We start from the raw sequence: 17,020 nt of genomic DNA on the forward strand, positions 1-17,020 counted from the left end.
CTAATGCAGCAATTAAAGTTGTGGAGAAATCCAGGTTCAACTGCTGCCCAGCCCGGAAGTTCATGACATTTTCGTGAGATTGTATTCAGCTATTCTCATGCAATTACCTTTGAGCTCCTCAGAGGAAGGCTGGGGCCACTGCACATGTGATCACTCCTCCCCCATGAGAATATCTGCGAGTGCATATCAATTCCATCTTCGTAGGTGCATTTGTGGATTCTCAGATTGGACACGTGCAGGTGTGCTGTGCTGGGGGAAAAACATACTGGTACTTTCCCACTATCTGACAGATTACGCTTGTTTGTTCCATGCATGACTGAAGAGTTGCCAAATTTCACGACAATCATATTTTCCATGGTGGGGGGCATAACGAATTGGCTTTGTGCCCCAGAACAATTTTCCAAAGCAGGGTTGAACCACAACACAGCATACCACAATTTGGTTGTGTGTTTGCAAGCAGTGATGGACATGCCAAAATCTGCCTGAACCGTCAACTTCTCAATATGCAATTCTATGCATATTTACTCAGAATAATTTCTGCTGTAAAATGTGTTTAGGATGTTCAGTAAGATAGTGTGGGACAGTCTCTAGCTAGTCCAAGAGGACCTGGTGAACTTCATGGCTCAGCAACAATTTAAACCCTGCTCTTTCCAGTCCTAGACCGAAACTTTAACAACTACAGGAGACTCTTCATTTCATGCTTTTGTCTACGGGTGGGATCAAATGTCTCACTCTTCCAATTGTTACATTTGCACTAGCATCCCGGTTTGCCAGATGGAATGATGCCCCCATCTTCACCCACCCTTTGCTGTTCTGGGGATTGCCCTGCTCCCTTCTCCTGCCAGAGTCACTTGGTGGACACCCCCATTGTGCAAGCCCTTTCTCAGGGCTTCTGCTCACACGGGGGGTTAGGAACAAATCTCACGCACTTTGTTGCATCTTCAAATACTTTGTAAAGGGTTCCCACTCATCTTTAAAGTCACAGTTATCCTTGTCTCGTAGCTTATATGTCTGGGCAGAATGACGAATCTCTCATCATTCTGCCTGGACACTGAAGTCCAGTGCCCTCGCTGCAAGAAGCCAAGTTACAGGGAACCAGGCAGAGGGCCTTCTCGGTAGTGGCACCCGCCCTGTGGAACGCCCTCCCACCAGATGTCAAAGAGAAAAATAACTACCAAACTTTTAGAAGACATCTAAAGGCAGCCCTGTTTAGGGAAGCTTTTAATGTTTAATAGGTTATTGTATTTTAGTGTTTTGTTGGAAGCCGCCCAGAGTAGCTGGGGAAACCCAGCCAGATGGGTGGGGTATAAATAAATTATTATTATTACCCGAAATATATTCAGGAAAAGTCAGACATTTTGTTCTTGTCTGTCGAAAATATGTGAGTGCCAGATGTGAACCTAGCTGCTGAAACAGACACCAGCTCTCCCTCCATTTAAGCTGCTCGAGAGGGGCTTTAAGAGAGAGAGTTTTGCTTTCTTCATCTGAGAACAGAAGAGTCTTGTGGCACCTTAAAAATGAAAAGCTTTATTGCGGCATAATCTTCTGTGGACTGGAGCCCACCCTCGTCAGTGGCAAGAAGGCTATATACGTAATTATGGGGTGGGGCATAATAAACAGTAACGCCAAACAGCCGTGAAACTCGAGGGGATGACAGTAGTTATGTAGCCTTTTCGTGCAGATTCTGGAAGGGGAGTTAACAACAGATGTGCAGATTCTACAGCGCCTGCAGGTGTAAATGAATGCACAACTTAGCCTGTGAACAAAATCAAATCAGCACTTGCATAGATATATATTTGTCCCTGAGGCTTCCAGACCCATCCTCCCCCATTCAGAAGATCCCAGTCTGTCACAAAGATGTCCTCCAGCTCTTTCTGTCAGACACATCCCTCCGTGTGCTGTTTTTGACATGAAAAACAGCAGATGGCCATATTTGGGGTAAAGCAAGAGGTGATGCTGGTTTAATTCATTGCTTCCCCTTGATAGACGAGTGTCGCCTCCCGCTGTCTGCCAAACAGCATTTGATTCTGCATTTGATGCATCTTGTCTTTGCTCGGCTTCCGGACAGTGCTTCATCCTAATTTCTAGAATGTGATGACATAGATTCAGCAGCTCCAAGTGAATTCAATAATGTGAAATGCGTACGGCTTGCCTGTGCTGCTTGCCTATCAGTTCTGCTTCTGCACTTATTAATAGACACTGGCTGTTTATAATCACCCTCCTGCTTTCTGGCAAATTGTCTTCCCATCAGTTTTCTGCATCCGTTCTTTGCACTCTCGCTTATCGTCTGTTCCTACAGCTTATACGGTGCCTTCACCGTTGCACTTTAGAGGACAGGAGTGTGTTGCAAACAAACCCCAGTTTTTAGTGATACCACAACGATGCAAAGGAATGACTACTTGCTACATCTTTCTTGGGTTGCGATTTTCAGGCTCTTTACTTTCAAAAACCATCTATTAGCTTGACAGGGAGATGGTAATATGCAATTCTTACTATATAAATATTGGCTGGATTTCTTAGACAGAGAAGGACCATTGTGTTTTGTCAAACCACAGTTTCTGTTATAGCCAAATCAGGAAATTGTGGTTTAACCTCTGTTTGCAACTCAAGATATCAAATACAGTAGGGGGGCATCAGTGAGGCCACACGGGCGATTGCCCTGGATGCAAAATTCTTAGGGGCACAAAAAAGTTCAAAAGGGGAAAAAAAGAAACAAAGAAGTGCACCCTCCCTCTCACACAGAGAATCTCCTAATGTCCATGTGGACGGACTGAGGAGCAGAATTGGGTGCCCTCTGCATTGGGTTTAGAAGGATTGCTCCTGACCAATCCCTCATCCCGCTCTCCATCATACTCAACACTCATGGGGTGACGCAGTTGCCACTCAAGTCAGTTGCCAAGCTATTGCCCCTTTGTTCTAGCCCACCAGCAGGTGGTACTGAGGGTACTTGCTTTGCCCCGGGCACTGGCAACCCACGCTAGGCCACTGATCTAGCAAGAATCCTGGCTTGGTTTCACAGTTAAACCACAGAGTCTCTGTTTGGATGTCCTGTGAACCCTGAAATTACAGTGGGAAGAAGAAGAGCAGGGAGTGTAGAAGCACAATGCTCATCTTTGTGATGTCTGAACTGCCCTACCATCATAAGATACTGGATACCAATGAGCATAATTCCTGTTAATGACAGAGATGCAGCTGGGTGGAAAATGGACACTTGGAGAATATTCAAAAATAAAAATAATTACAATGTGACCGTTGTAATATTCATCACAGAGTTTACAGAGCAGGGTTATAAACCAGGCATCTTTTTTTAAAAAAGAAAAAGAAATGAGGGGTAGGAACCATATTTCAATCTTCATTCAAGAATCCCAAGTTGTAACCTGATGTCTCAGCTCCTCGGAAGGACTTAGCCTACAAGATCCCTCTCTAGGGGCCTCCAGACTGTGGCTAATTTTGTGTGGGATTCAACCAAATCATGGCAAATTCAGGTTGTGCAGTTCTTGTTGAGTGGAAGGTCTTGTGCAACAAACCAAACCCTGTTCTTTTTGAGATAAATAACATGATGAAGACAGACATCCCAGCTCTAGGGGGGCGAGGGGTCTTTGGCCCCTTCAATATTTGTTTAATGTCTGCAGAAATGCTCTCATCATCCTGATTTAAGCCACCAAGCTGCAACAGACAAGCTGCTCTCAGCTGGAGGTGTCTAAGAGAGTTGGGATGGGAGCACAGGCAGGCAGGGAGAGGGGATTTGAGTCAGTTTTCAGTTAAAGACAAATCTGCTGAATTTTCACTTTATGGAACAAAATGCAAACCAAACCACAGCTGTCCTTCAAAATTTGCAGTTCTCCAAATCTTGCAGTGCAATTCTCCAGCCAAGTAGTGTGCACAAAATTCACACGCCAAGTGAAAATAACACAACATACAACATGCAATCGATTAGGAGAAATTGCTTTGCAGAAATGTGTATAATAGAAGAAAAACGAAAACGCTGATGACTTTTCACCAGGGCTCTTTTTTGTTTGTTTTAATGACAAACTGATGTGGAAATGGGGAGAGAACGCAACTTAAGATGGGAAAAAGTAGAAGCTGAAATGGACAGACCCCACCTCCCCACGAACGAACAAGGGTGAAGCAGTGGCAACTCAATGGAGGCTACCCGCACTTGCTTCCTTCTCTCCCCACTCTCACCCCATGAATACTCAGGTTTCTTACAATTACTTGTTTTTGGTACCTGCAGATCCATTTACAGGACAAAAGGCGCTTGACACACCCTCAAGACAATAATAAAATTCTGGTACAGGACACAAATATATTCCTACTTGAAAGTCTACTAAATTCTGATTTCGAGGCAACATCCATCATGCTGGCAAATATGTAAGTACCCTGAAAAAGCAGCACAATCCTTTGCACGTTTACTCAGATGTAGGCCTCATAGAATCAACTGGCTCTTGCTTCCTAGTAATAGTGCTTAGCCTAAGTTAGTTGCCTTCGATTCGGTTGTGGTGGTGCAGCAATTGCAGATCAAAGAAACAAGACTGCATTCCTTCTCATTTCCTCAAGCGGATCCTTATTTGGAATCACTCACTGGATCACAATACAATTGATTCCAGAGGCTGCTTGGACACCAGCTGTAACATTTATCAGACAAAATATTAAGAAGGATTATCTTCATTTTTTTTTTTAATGAAGCTTCTTTTTTTAAAAAGAGAAAGTTTTGCACTATACCCCAGTCAGTCTTTTCCTCCCAGTTAACTTGTGGACAAACCTGAGGGAATCTGTTGGCCTTTCATCTCCCAATCCCTCTTTTCCGTCCAAGGTATTAATTGTATCTGTGTCTTGGTAATCTGTTTGGCCTGTTTCCACAGCACTCAGACATTTTCTTCATGGCTCGCCTCGCAAAATCCACTTTGCCCCTGTCTTTGCGTATGGCTGTGTATTCGTACGCTTTCAGCTTGATGTAATAGTCTGAGAATTTGTTGTACAGGACGGAGATGGGCATTCCGTTCAGAATGATCCCGAAAGCGATGCAGAGGAAAGCAAAGAGTCGTCCGAGGTGGGTTTCCGGACACATGTCTCCATATCCAACAGTAGAAATGCTTACCTTGAAAAGAAAACACAAAGCAAGGCAGTTACTCAGAACATCCAAGCGACCTTTCTATGCTGAGGACAGAAGGGTCATTTAGAGACTGGTCAAAGGCGGTATTTGTTCCTCCCCATTGCAGTGTTGGAAAGAGAGATTCGTCTGCAATAGATATGAGAATCTGCCTCTGCTCTTCCCATCCCTGAAAACCAGAGATGGCGTTTGTCCTCCCCATCACAGTGCACAGAGGAAGGTGCCCATGGTGGGGATTCTCAAACTGCCACTTCTTCCCAACACAGTGAACTCATGCATGCATAAACTGCACACCATTTAGCTGCCTTTCCCTCCTTTATGTGACAACGATCTCTTTCTATGAATGATGGTGTGTTTGAGCAACCTCTGAGCCACAGCAGTGTCCTCAGTAAAGATGGCCAAGCACATCAATGTCGGTTTCTCATTTCCCCAATCCTAAATTCAGTTCTCTATAGTTATACATCAGTTTGTGAATTTTCCAAACAAACAAACAAAATCCTCATGAAAATTCACCAGCATTTCCCTGCAATTTTCTCGTGTGATACCATTTCATATACAAACTTGCCTAATCTACATTTTTTTTGCAAAGCCATTTTCACTAATATAACACATTTTGTATGCCATTTTCACTAATTACTTGGCTGGAGAACTGCATTGCAAAATTCGGATCAATGCAAATGTCGAAGGATAGCTGTCTTTTCATTTGGTGAGTTCACCTTTAAATGTGAACTGAATCCAATTTACCCCCCATCCCTCCTTGTCAGCTGCTGATTTGACACCTTGGTTTTATGTGAAGCAGGCAGTGGTGGACTGGGCTGGGGTGACAGGAGCAGGTCCCTCAGACCATTTATTTCCCCTCTCTACCCATCTGTGGTCCTAGGAATGTCTTTCCCGAGTGTCCTTTTCAAGATCTCTTGTTTAGGTTTGGGCCACCGTACCTTGGTCTATAGGGACGAGGGTGGCGCTGTGGGTTAAACCACAGAGCCTAGGACTTGCCGATCAGAAGGTCGGCGGTTCGAATCCCCGCGACGGGGTGAGCTCCCGTTGCTCAGTCCCTGCTCCTGCCAACTTAGCAGTTCGAAAGCACGTCAAAGTGCAAGTAGATAAATGGGTACCACTCTGGCGGGAAGGTAAACGGTGTTTACGTGCGCTGCTCTGGTTCACCAGAAGTGGCTTAGTCATGCTGGCCACATGACCCAGGAGCTGTACGCCAGCTCCCTTCGCCAATAAAGCGAGATGAGCGCCACAACCCCAGAGTCGGTAACAACTGGACCTAATGGTCAGGGGTCCCTTTACCTTGATCTATGCTGGTTGAAAACTGCAACCAATTCCATGCTGGCATTGAAGTCAATGTTGCTCCATCTGCCTGTTTCAGAATTATGGTGGAGCTTCGTTTATTTTATGAATCATTTGTTTTAAGACATTTATTTGCCACCTTTTGCCAAAAAGGCCACAGGGCAATTCACATAGGAATGTAATAAACAACAAGCCGGTCACCTTTTGTTTCTCCCAGGTCCCTCATTCGTGAAAAACGACAGGGCAGCAGCGCCTCCTTCCCATAATATAATAATAATAATAATTTATTATTTATACCCCGCCCATCTGGCTGAGTTTCCCCAGCCACTCTGGGCGGCTCCCAGTCAAGTGTTAAAAACCATACAGCATTAAATATTAAAAACTTCCCTGAACAGGGCTGCCTTCAGATGTCTTTTAAAGATAGGATAGCTGCTTATTTCCTTCACATCTGAAGGGAGGGTGTTCCACAGGGTGGGTGCCACTACCGAGAAGGCCCTCTGTCTGGTTCCCTGTAACCTCACTTCTCGCAATGAGGGAATCACCAGAAGGCCCTCAGCCCTGGATCTCGTGTATGCGCTGAACGATGGGGGTGGAGACACTCCTTCAGGTATACAGGACTGAGGCTGTTTAGGGCTTTAAAGGTCAGCACCAACACTTTGAATTGTGCTCGGAAACGTACTGGGAGCCAATGCAGATCTCTCAGGACCGGTGTTATGTGGTCCCAGCGGCCACTCCCAGTCACCGTATCCAGGCTGTCAAGGTTCTGCTGTCTCCCTAAGTACACTTTGGCCTCTCTCCTTCTGCTCTACCTATCTTCAGGAACGCTTGCCAGGAAGGCGGATTCTCCTGTTGATACTCCTGCAACTTGGAGAAGGAATGTTTGCAGGGTGGACAGGGGGTTGATGGAGGAAGAGGAGGCCAGAACGAAACAAGGAGCTGAATTCCCCCCCCCCCCTGTTTTCAGGGACTCTTAAAGCTGCAAGAGATGGGGAAAAGCAGAGATGGGTAGATGGTGGTGGAAGAGCCGAGTGCTGGGTTCCCTGTTTTGTCCGAAGAATAGCGTCTCACTTTGCATTTGTATTTCTGCTGACCTTATCCTGCAATCGTTATTATAGCCCATGCCAAGGTATTATAGGGATGTTGAGAAAACAGTCAAAGAAATGGCTCCAGACGGAATGTGCATTGGGATCTCCTTCCCTTTTTTGTGCCTTGGCTTCTGTCTGGCAGCATCCAGTGCAATATTCACTGAAAAGGCAGCCATGCAGTGGGGAGGGCATTTTCCTCTTTCCCCCCAAAGAAAAAAGGAGCCTGATGTTTCAGATGAGTGAAACGTCCTGCTCCCTCCCTGAGCCTGCAGCAAGCGAGCTTATTTGTCGGATGCACCTGGCGCATTTGATGGTCTAAAAGGGATTAGTTTTGTGGCCTGATGGAAATTAACTCACTGGAATTGAATGTTAATGCAGGAGGAAGATCTCCGAAAATAAACAGTCAGATGAGAGAGCCAGGAGTCCTGGTGGGGAATTTTTCACGTGTGTTTCTTTATGCCTTGGTGGGATGAGGATCGGAGGAAGGATAGGCGTCAACTCTGTGGGGCCCTGGTCCCTTTGCTCCCCAATAAAATATTTTGAGGGGTTGGACCCCAATATTTTCTGCAAGTTGGTGCCTCCCTCCCCAGCCACTTCCCCCCACTTGGGCACCGGCCTCTTTTCCCAGCTTGTTTCTCGGCTTTTGGCACCTGCTTTGGTTCTCCTCACCTTGACTGGGCCAAGTGAAAAATACACACAGAGAACTAGGTGCTGCTGTTGTCTACAGGTGTCTGCAGCTGTGCAGGATTCAAGCATGGGGAATGGGCATCTGCTCCACTGTTGGAGCATGGGGAAGATGAAGGAGAGTGGGATTTGGAGTTTGGGAGGGTTCGTTATGCCAACAGCCACCAGCCCAGACCAACCACCAGGATGAGAAGATGGGTTTAGATAGACATTCCCACAACCAGTGCTTTTTTCTGGGGCTTCTCAAGGACATGCAACACCAACACTTTTTTTCCTAGAAGAAAAGCTCTGCCTGAAGTCTCATGCTAGAGTTCTTCCCATTGCTGGTGTTCATTGGTCACACCCACAGCATTCACTTGAAACACTTTTCTACCACTTTCAGAGCCCTGCCACCCCCCAAAGAGCCCCGGGAACAGCTATAGGTGCTGGAATCACAGTTCTAAGAGGGCATCTCCTACCAACTCTCAGCTCCCCTGATTCTTTGGGGGAAGCCTTGACTGTTAAAGTGGTGCAAGAGTGCTTTCAATGTATGGGGTGGTTGCAAGTTACCATGTGATTGTCGTTTTTCTTCCCAGAACAATACCTGCTAACCTTTGACCTCCAAGCAGGCCATTCCCTTTAGAACGGTAGCCCTCCAGATGTTGCAGGACTTGAGGGTTCATTTGTGGAAACAATATACTTCTTTCTAGATTAATCAAAATTGCCTAAAATGAAAATACTTAGCAGCTAATGGATAACCATTTTCACAATATCTCTCTCTCTCTCTCTCTCTCTCTCTCTCTCTCTCTCTCTCTCTCTCTCATCTATCTATCTATCTATCTATCTATCTATCTATCTATCTATCATCTATCTATCTATCGTCTGTCTCTCTCTCTCTCTCTCTCTCTCTCTCTCTCTCTCTCTCTCATCTCTCATCTCTCATCTATCTATCATCTATCTAGTGTGGTGTAGTGGTTAAGAGCGGTAGACTCGTAATCTGGGGAACCGGGTTCGTGTCTCCGCTCCTCCACATGCAGCTGCTGGGTGACCTTGGGCTAGTCACAGTTCTCTGAAGTCTCTCAGCCCCACTCACCTCACAGAGTGTTTGTTGTGGGGGAGGAAGGGAAAGGAGAATGTTAGCCGCTTTGAGACTCCTTTGGGTAGTGATAAAGCGGGATATCAAATCCAAACTCTTCTTCTTCTATCATCTCTCTCTCTCATCTCTTATCTATCTATCTATCTATCTATCTATCTATCTATCTATCTATCATCTATCTATCCCCCCACACCATATATATTAGCCTCAAAGGGCAAGGGTTATCAGAAGAACTTTCCAGCTAAGCTCTAACATGCTTTCATAAATTGGCAGGATGCAATTTATATTCTATAGCTTCTCTAGTTTCTGTAGCACTTCTAGTTTCTGCTCACAAGTCTGTTTACATAATCTGCTGTCCAAAGTTAACACTCCCTGAACCTGCTCCAAACTTGGATTTATTTACCTATCCAAAGGGGTCAATCAAGGTCACGTCACACAAGATGAGTTTGATCGCAGGAGATGTTTGTGCTGCTGAAAACTATACGAATCCCATGCACCATCTTTCACACATGCCAGCATTTTGCCATATGCAGGGAAGTTCCCATGGGAAGAATGTGGACACAGGCACAAGGAACAGGGTTTTTGGTTTTAGTGAAGTGATCGCCTTGTTGCCTTCACATTTGATTAGTGCTGGTGACTCAGCAAAGACTTTGGACACCAAAGCAATATGGAAAATCTGAACACTCAGGGGGTAGAGCTCTGTATGCAGCTTGGCGCTAGCTACCCGCCAGTGTAGTCAACCCTGAGCTCAATGTCCCAGTCAATGGAAGGTTTTGTTCCTGTGCTCTTATTGCTGAACTATTTGCAGGATGAGCCTCTGTCCTTGGGCTACTAAGACCTCCTGATTCCTCCAGCTGCACTAGAAGGAATGTCCATTTTCCCATCCCTGGTGGCTTAGGATGCATTTCAACTAGAGACCTATAAATTATAAGCTCCGTATTGCATTACAAGCAACTGAGCCAGAGGGTCTTCCCGTTTTGTTATTTTTGTCTGCGGCTGGCTCAGTGCAAATGCAATTTTTAAAAAAAATCATTTTGGGCTGTGTTGTAGCTGCGATCACCAGCTGTCTGGAAAGCCTTGTGACGGTCAGCTGCTCTTATTTTCCTATCTCGAAATTGTTCATCCACAGGCACATTTGGAAACGAAACAAAACTTCTGTAGGGACAGATTCCCAGCCTCACCTTTCCCCCAGATTCCCAGCCTCATCATTTTAACTGCTGGGTGAGAGCTAATATGTGCCCCCTTTTGATTGCATCGCTAAACCACTGAGCAGAGCTGCTTTTGTAAACTCACTTTGGAAGGAATGTGAAGCCACCCCCACAGCCTCCCTTATGTATCTGCTACAAAAATACCAGCAGCAAGCTGTCAAGTAGGCACAGATAAGTCACGGCAAAGTTGAGGCCAGGCAGACATGTGCTTTCCCTTCTCGTTTCCTTCTTCCCCTTTCTCAGCGAGAAGCAGCATAAATTCTGTGGCACAGCCGCAAAGGGCTCTCCGGTTCAAGCTCAGCTGCACTGATTTTAGCCTGATCTACTATAGGAAAGCTTCCAGCTGATGGGTGCGTCTGCATGCATGCATGTTCTGTAAAGTCAACACTCTGAACAGATGTTTGGAAAGCCAGGCATGGGGGGGACCCTGCCGCTTCCAAAACAGGCACGCTTGCAAGTGAAAGGGTGGGGAGAAGGAGCGAAAATTGCATTGCCAGGGAGGTACTTACGGCAGCCCACCACCACGCATGGGGGATGCTGGTGAAGTTTGTGCTGGAGACATCATGTTCCACGGTGTAGACCATGGCGGAGAAGGCAAAGATCCCCAGCGCAATGAAGAGCAGGAGGCAGCCCACCTCCTGGTAGCACTGGCGCAGTGTGAAGCCAAATGCGCGCAGGCCGGTCGAATGGCGGGCCAGCTTCAGGATACGAAAAATGCGCATGAGGCGCATGATGCGCAACACCTGCCCCACCTTCCCCACCCGCCCCACTTTCTCTATGTCGGTTTCGTGCTGGGAGCCTTGCCCACGAGGCTGGTCCTCATCCACGAAGCGCTCCAGGAGGAGCTGGAGGTACAGGGGCAGGATGGCGATGAGGTCCACGGCGTTGAGGGCACTGCTGACGAAGCAGCGGATGTCCGGGGTGGAGACCAGCCGCAGCACGTACTCCAGGGTGAAGAAGGCGATGCAGAAGGTCTCCACGTGCTCCAGCAAGGGCCTCCTCTCCAGGGTGGCCTTGTCCCTGTGCTGCATCTCCTCCACCGTGTTGAGAGCCAGTGCCACCACCGAGATGAGCACAAAGAAGCTGGAGGCTACCCCCATGGCTTTGGCCGTGGTGGAGGAGAAGGGCTTCTCCATGAGGTTCCACAGGCGCCAGCGATGCTCGGCGTAGCGCATGTGCCGGAAGAGGTGCTCGCTCTCCTGCACGGCCGCCTGGGCCCGCAGCTCCCGCTGCACCTTGAGCTGCTCGTTCAGCTCGTCCCGCCTCTCCTCGAAGCAGATGCGGCAGCAGCGGGGCGTGTACTTGAGGCGGACCCCCCAGTAGCTCAGCTCCTCCAGGAAGCTGCGGGGACACAGCTCGTCCCGCACCCGCAGCACCCCGGAGGCGTAGAAGTTGTAGACCAGCTGGAAGACGGCCGGGTCCCGGTCAAAGAAGTACTCGTCTCCCTGAGCCGCGTAGTCGTCGCAGAGGCCCAGCTGGCGCCAGCGGTCGGTGGAAGTGGCCAAGCGGCCCAGGCGCGTGGTGGGGTAGATGGCCACCGCCTGGTACGTCAGGCGGTAGCTTTGCCCGCCCACGTTGATGTTGAGGACGGAGGACGATGCGGTGGCTCCAGCTGGGAAGGCTGGGCTGAAGGGAAACATTGAGGGGAGCCCCTTCTCCTCTTCCTCGCCCTCTTCCTCCTCGTCCTCCAAGCAGGAGTAGCTGCTCTCAACTTCCTGGGCCAACTGCAGTGGGGATCCCCAGTCAGAAGCACCAAAGCCCCCAGTCCCCCCAGTTTCGTTGCTTCCCACTGTTGCATCCCAGGTGGTCCCCGGGTGAGATTCAGTTTTATAGTCCGAGATCAGAGGCTGCTTTCTTTGCTTAAGGTTCCACATGCTTCCCCTTAGCGTTTGGTGGTGGGTGCGAAGCTTCTTCTGGTTGCCTTCTCCTTCCTGCCCGGAGCATCTGCCGCCAGAGCCGTTTTACATTTCTTTTCCGACCGACCAGCAGCTCCAGTTGTTGCAAAAACTCAGTGTGGGATCCAGGCACATGGGGACTGCTGTTGACCGCTTTAATCTTGCTGACAGGGAAGATCTGAGTGCTTAGAGAAGGGGATTTAAAGGCTATTATCCTGTTTCAGCCTCCACTCCCTCTATCTGTGACGTGAATGATTATGGATCCAGAAATCTGTGGATAATCAGTCGAAAAATAATAATAAGTGCAGCAGAGTCATTACTGCTAGTAAAAATAAAATCAAAGGGCTTCTATAGCATATACTCAGAAAGACTTTCCTATGAAGGAGCAACAATGGATATTTTTCAGAATTATCCAAGAGACTTTCATCTCATCCCCGATTTCCTATGTTTTCTTCTTCTTCTTCTTCTTCCTCCTCCTCCTCCTCCTCTTCGTCGTCTTCTTCTGTATATCAACTGCTCTTAGAGCCATTCCTTATGTTTACAGCCCATTTTACAGGCAGAAAAACCAACACTTAAATTTGCTGGGGTTCCTGAGAGTCAATGCAAGCGTTAATGTCAAATATTATGTAAAACAAGGGTAGCAAACATTGCTGCGCATAAATTGACATTGACTGCAGAACTCGGCAGCTGCAAAATGCCAGCTTTCGTTCTTTTGTTTTTAGATCAGGTTTCTAGATGTCAAGGCTATGAAGACAAGACTTGAAGTTGACAGCGATTTGACAATGCCTGGTCAAATCTCAGAGGCCGACGATCCAGAATTTCCAGTGTCAGATTCATCAGGTGGGGCTGCAGAAAGGTAGCTCTTTTCTCCCTGCTTTGACTTGCAAAAGGGTGAATAAATTATGCAAAGCATGTCATTATATGCATCCTTGCTTAATTATAAAGGATTACAATTCCGCTTCTCGGAATTTGGATTAACAGGCTTCTGAATTTCCAGGGTGTGTGTCTGTTTGTGTGCTGAGGAGAGAATGCTCTGATCATCATCCAACCCCTTGTGTGTACCTCACGGAGCTTAAAGATGGACTTGCCCACCTGGAGAAAACACCTCAAGGTGAGGCATCCGAAGTGGCAGGCAAGCATCGTGCACAAGGGAAGGGCCAGAACTCAGTGGACAGAGAACACACTCTGAATGCACAAGGTCCCAAGGTCAATTCCTGGCATCTCCTGATCCGGTTGGGAAAGCCTCTTGCTTGAAACCCTGGAGAGCAGCTGCCAGCCAGAGCTGGAAGCATGGAGCTCAACCAACAGCCTGACTCAGTATATGGCAGCTAAGGGATGGGGATTTAATTTGGGTTTCATTTACAGGTGAGCTTGCCAGATTTTCACGTTCTGAAGCAGTTACATGAGCAGAAATCTTTTGAAATCTGCAGTGCAGTGCAGAATCTCACGAAAATGCATACACCAGGGCAGATTGTGCATAAAAATCCATATATTAGTGAGAGTAAATACAAAAATGCATTATTTTTATCCTGTATTCTATTTTGTGAAATGCCCTGAGATCTTTTGATGAAGGGTGGTATATAAATTTATAAAAAAAAGAAATTGCTTTGCAAACATGTGCATTAAGCAAAATTGCAGACAACGTTGTGTTATAGAAGGAGAAATTTGCATGAAGAATTTTCACGAGGATTTGATTTTTTTAAAATTCTTTTTGCAAACTGATGTGGCCATGTGGAGAAGTGAATTTATGATTGGGAAAAGATGCTCTCCACTAACTAGCAGAGCCTCTCCAAAGTCTCAGGTGAGAATTCCTGGCAGTGCTGCCTCTGGGGATCCATTTCGGTGGAGATCTTGGTTAGCGAAAGTCCTGGTATTGGTGGCATGAGTCTGTTTTGCTGAGCTCTGGCTCAGGGGGAATTTTGTGTCAAAACTTGTATGCCAGATTCTATCCAAGATATGCTGCTTGCAGTAGCAGAGTGTGTCATAGGATTACCGTATTTTTCGCTCTGTAAGATGCACCAGACCACAAGACGCACTTAGTTTTTGGAGGAGGAAAACAAGGGAAAAAATATTCTGAATCTCAGAAGCCAGAACAGCAAGAGGGATCGCTGTGCAGCGAAAGCAGCAATCCCTCTTGCTGTTCTGGCTTCTGGGATAGCTGTGCAGCCTGCATTCGCTCCATAAGACGCACACACATTTCCCCTTACTTTTTAGGAGGGAAAAAGTGAGTCTTATAGAGCAAAAAATACAGTAAGCTGGAAGGGAATTTTCTCCCACCCCATTGCTTTTGATGGAAAACTATATTTGTGCACGAGGACTTAGTGTGGACGGCAAGCTTTTCTCCTGCTCCCCCCTCACTCTGACACAGCTGCTTTGCGGAGACTGGGCTCCCTGGCAGCTTAAATCTGACTTGTGGGTTGGACTGAATGTCAAATATTTACTGGCACAATTCCCCAAATGCTTGCCATGAACAAACAACCTGGAACTCTGTAATATTTGATCACGCAAGTGCCCTTTTGTTTGGTGGCTATCTTCTCTCTGTTTGGGGCAGTTCTTGTTGAATTGTTCATCGCAAAGAGTCTGCATGGTTTTTTGTTGCCCCACTCAGATTTTAAAACGTTCCTGGGTGTGTTTGTTTGGTTTTGGCAGTGGGGCTGGGTGGGGAGGCATTGAATTTCCATGTGGTTCTTTGCCCTAGAGAGATGCTCTAGATAACAATGCCTTGTGGGGAGATTTATGGGTGATGTTTTCCTGCCCCCTTGGCTTTGTTGTGGGTAGTATACAGAGGAATGTGTTATTCAAATAAAGCAACCGTGATTTGGCAATGGAAATAATTCAAGAAGGTGCGCACTGGCCTAGTGAATAGTTATGGGGCATCAGAAACTAAAGCACTGCTAAGCAGCTGAAGATTTGATCAGCCCCTCGGACCTCTGGAAGCCCCATCTATCAGCAAGATGTGGGGGAATGGAAAGAAGAAATCCCATAAGATCCATGTGGACAGAACCAGAAGTGTCAAGAGGATGAGGAGGGAAGGAATTATTTGACACAGTTTAGGTTTCTTCCCCCAACCCCCAAAAAGGCTTTCAATGAAAGCTCAGCTGAGCTGAGGACAGTTCTTCCATTGCTCGTTTCATGTGCCGTGATTCTCCCTGCTAATTTCCCTCTCTTTCAAACGTCACACAAACCCCTTCTGGGATAAATATGCTTTCTTACATTTGCTTTGGGGAGGGCTGTTTTCCTCTAGGCTGGACACAAGCCTATAAAATGAATGTGTTGATTTGATCTCTTGGGTCACACTGAAAGCTGGCCTGTTAGATTTGCACCAAAGAGAGCGAATCTTCCGTGATTCAAAGGGCACATTCACAGCATACATGGAAAGCACACGCGTTCCTTCTAAAGATTCCTGGAAAGTAGTTTGTTAAGGCAGCTGGAAATTGTAACTCTGCAAGGGGAAAACTACAGTTCCCAAGATTCTTTGGGGGAAGTGGTGAGCTTCAAACGCATAGATCCTAAGATCCTGGGCTCAACTGCAGACTTTGGGGAGTAAGATGGGGTGTCCCTCACCTTTATTTATCAGTTTTATTATCTTGCTATTTTATCTGGTGCTGAATTATTCTGTTTGTTTTCTTGCTACGCTGCTGGGCTGAATGATTTAGTTGCTGTGACTGATGTTTTTAACTGATGTTTCATGGCCTTACCGGCAAACTTGCTGGGGAAATCTGAAGCCTCCCATATTGGTAAATACCTTCTGGAGGATAGGTCAAATGATATTACACTGACTATGGCAAAGTTTATTTCGGAGGTCGCAAGAAACAGACCACCACACTCTAGACATAACAAAATGACTACCTCACTCTCTTCTGCCTGTTGTTTGGTTGTTTTAACTGTATTTTGTTTTGAAATTGTTTTGTGGGTCTATGGACCGCAATAAAGATATTTGATTTGAATTTAAAAATAATATTGCAAACTGATGTGGAAATGTGATGAATTGAATTGAAGGCTGGGAAAATGAAGAAGCCGAGAGAAGCCTGAACTGACAGATTCACATGTCCCTCATGACTGCCTTTTCCCAGCAAAATTTTTTGCTTTTAGCTGCTGCCCAGCAAGGAGAAAGAGAACAAACAAAGCTCTTTTGAGTGTGGCAATGCAGGGATGGGAAAGCTCTGCCTGTTAAAAAGGTAAAGGGACCCCTGACCATTAGGTCCAGTCGTGGCCGACTCTGGGGTTGCGGCGCTCATCTCACTTTACTGGCCGAGGGAGCTGGCGTACAGCTTCCAGGTCATGTGGCCAGCATGACTAAGCCGCTTCTGGTGAACCAGAGCAGTGCACGGAAACGCCGTTTACCTTCCCGCCAGAGCGGTACCTATTTATCTACTTGCACTTTGATGTGCTTTCAAACTGCTAGGTTGGCAGGAGTTGGGACCGAGCAACGGGAGCTCACCCCGTCATGGGGATTCGAACCACCAGCCTTCAGATCGGCAAGTCCTGCTTGTTTCCTGCTTGGCAGGGGGTTGGACTCGATGGCCCTTGTGGTCTCTTCCAACTCTATGATTCTATGATTCTATGATTCTAAGTCCTAGGCTCTGTGGTTTAACCCACAGCGCCACCTGCGTCCTGCCTGTTACTCACTATCTAAAGACAGAGAGTTCCTCTGGAAAGTGGCAACT

At 46.8% G+C, this 17,020-nt stretch overlaps 1 protein-coding gene and 1 long non-coding RNA gene across 2 annotated transcripts; one reads left to right on the top strand and one right to left on the bottom strand.

Moving 5' to 3' along the window:
- Positions 1 to 2,789: 2,789 nt before the first annotated feature.
- Positions 2,790 to 12,697, bottom strand: KCNV2 (potassium voltage-gated channel modifier subfamily V member 2). The gene is made up of 2 exons (XM_083483396.1): positions 10,968 to 12,697; positions 2,790 to 5,098 (listed from the first exon to the last, which is right to left on the bottom strand). The coding sequence occupies exons 1-2, from the start codon at positions 12,330 to 12,332 to the stop codon at positions 4,817 to 4,819; spliced, it is 1,647 nt and encodes a 548-aa protein (XP_083339522.1). The 5' UTR covers positions 12,333 to 12,697; the 3' UTR covers positions 2,790 to 4,816.
- On the top strand, positions 10,602 to 16,350 carry LOC310697132. Its single transcript, XR_014520941.1, has 3 exons — positions 10,602 to 10,808; positions 13,076 to 14,347; positions 14,609 to 16,350. It is a non-coding gene; the product is annotated as an uncharacterized lncRNA (long non-coding RNA).
- Positions 16,351 to 17,020: the final 670 nt, after the last annotated feature.

This window comes from Podarcis liolepis, assembly GCF_965112155.1.
Source record: "Podarcis liolepis genome assembly, chromosome: 17".
NCBI classification, from domain to species: domain Eukaryota; kingdom Metazoa; phylum Chordata; class Lepidosauria; order Squamata; family Lacertidae; genus Podarcis; species Podarcis liolepis.

Excerpts from the sequence above, each read along its gene's own strand:
- KCNV2 (XM_083483396.1), bottom strand. The coding sequence starts at position 12,332 with ATGTGGAACCTTAAGCAAAGAAAGCAGCCTCTGATCTCGGACTATAAA. Across the intron at positions 5,099-10,967 it reads ATGCGTGGTGGTGGGCTGCC|GTAAGCATTTCTACTGTTGG; the intron begins GTAAGTACCTCC and ends TTTCTTTTCAAG.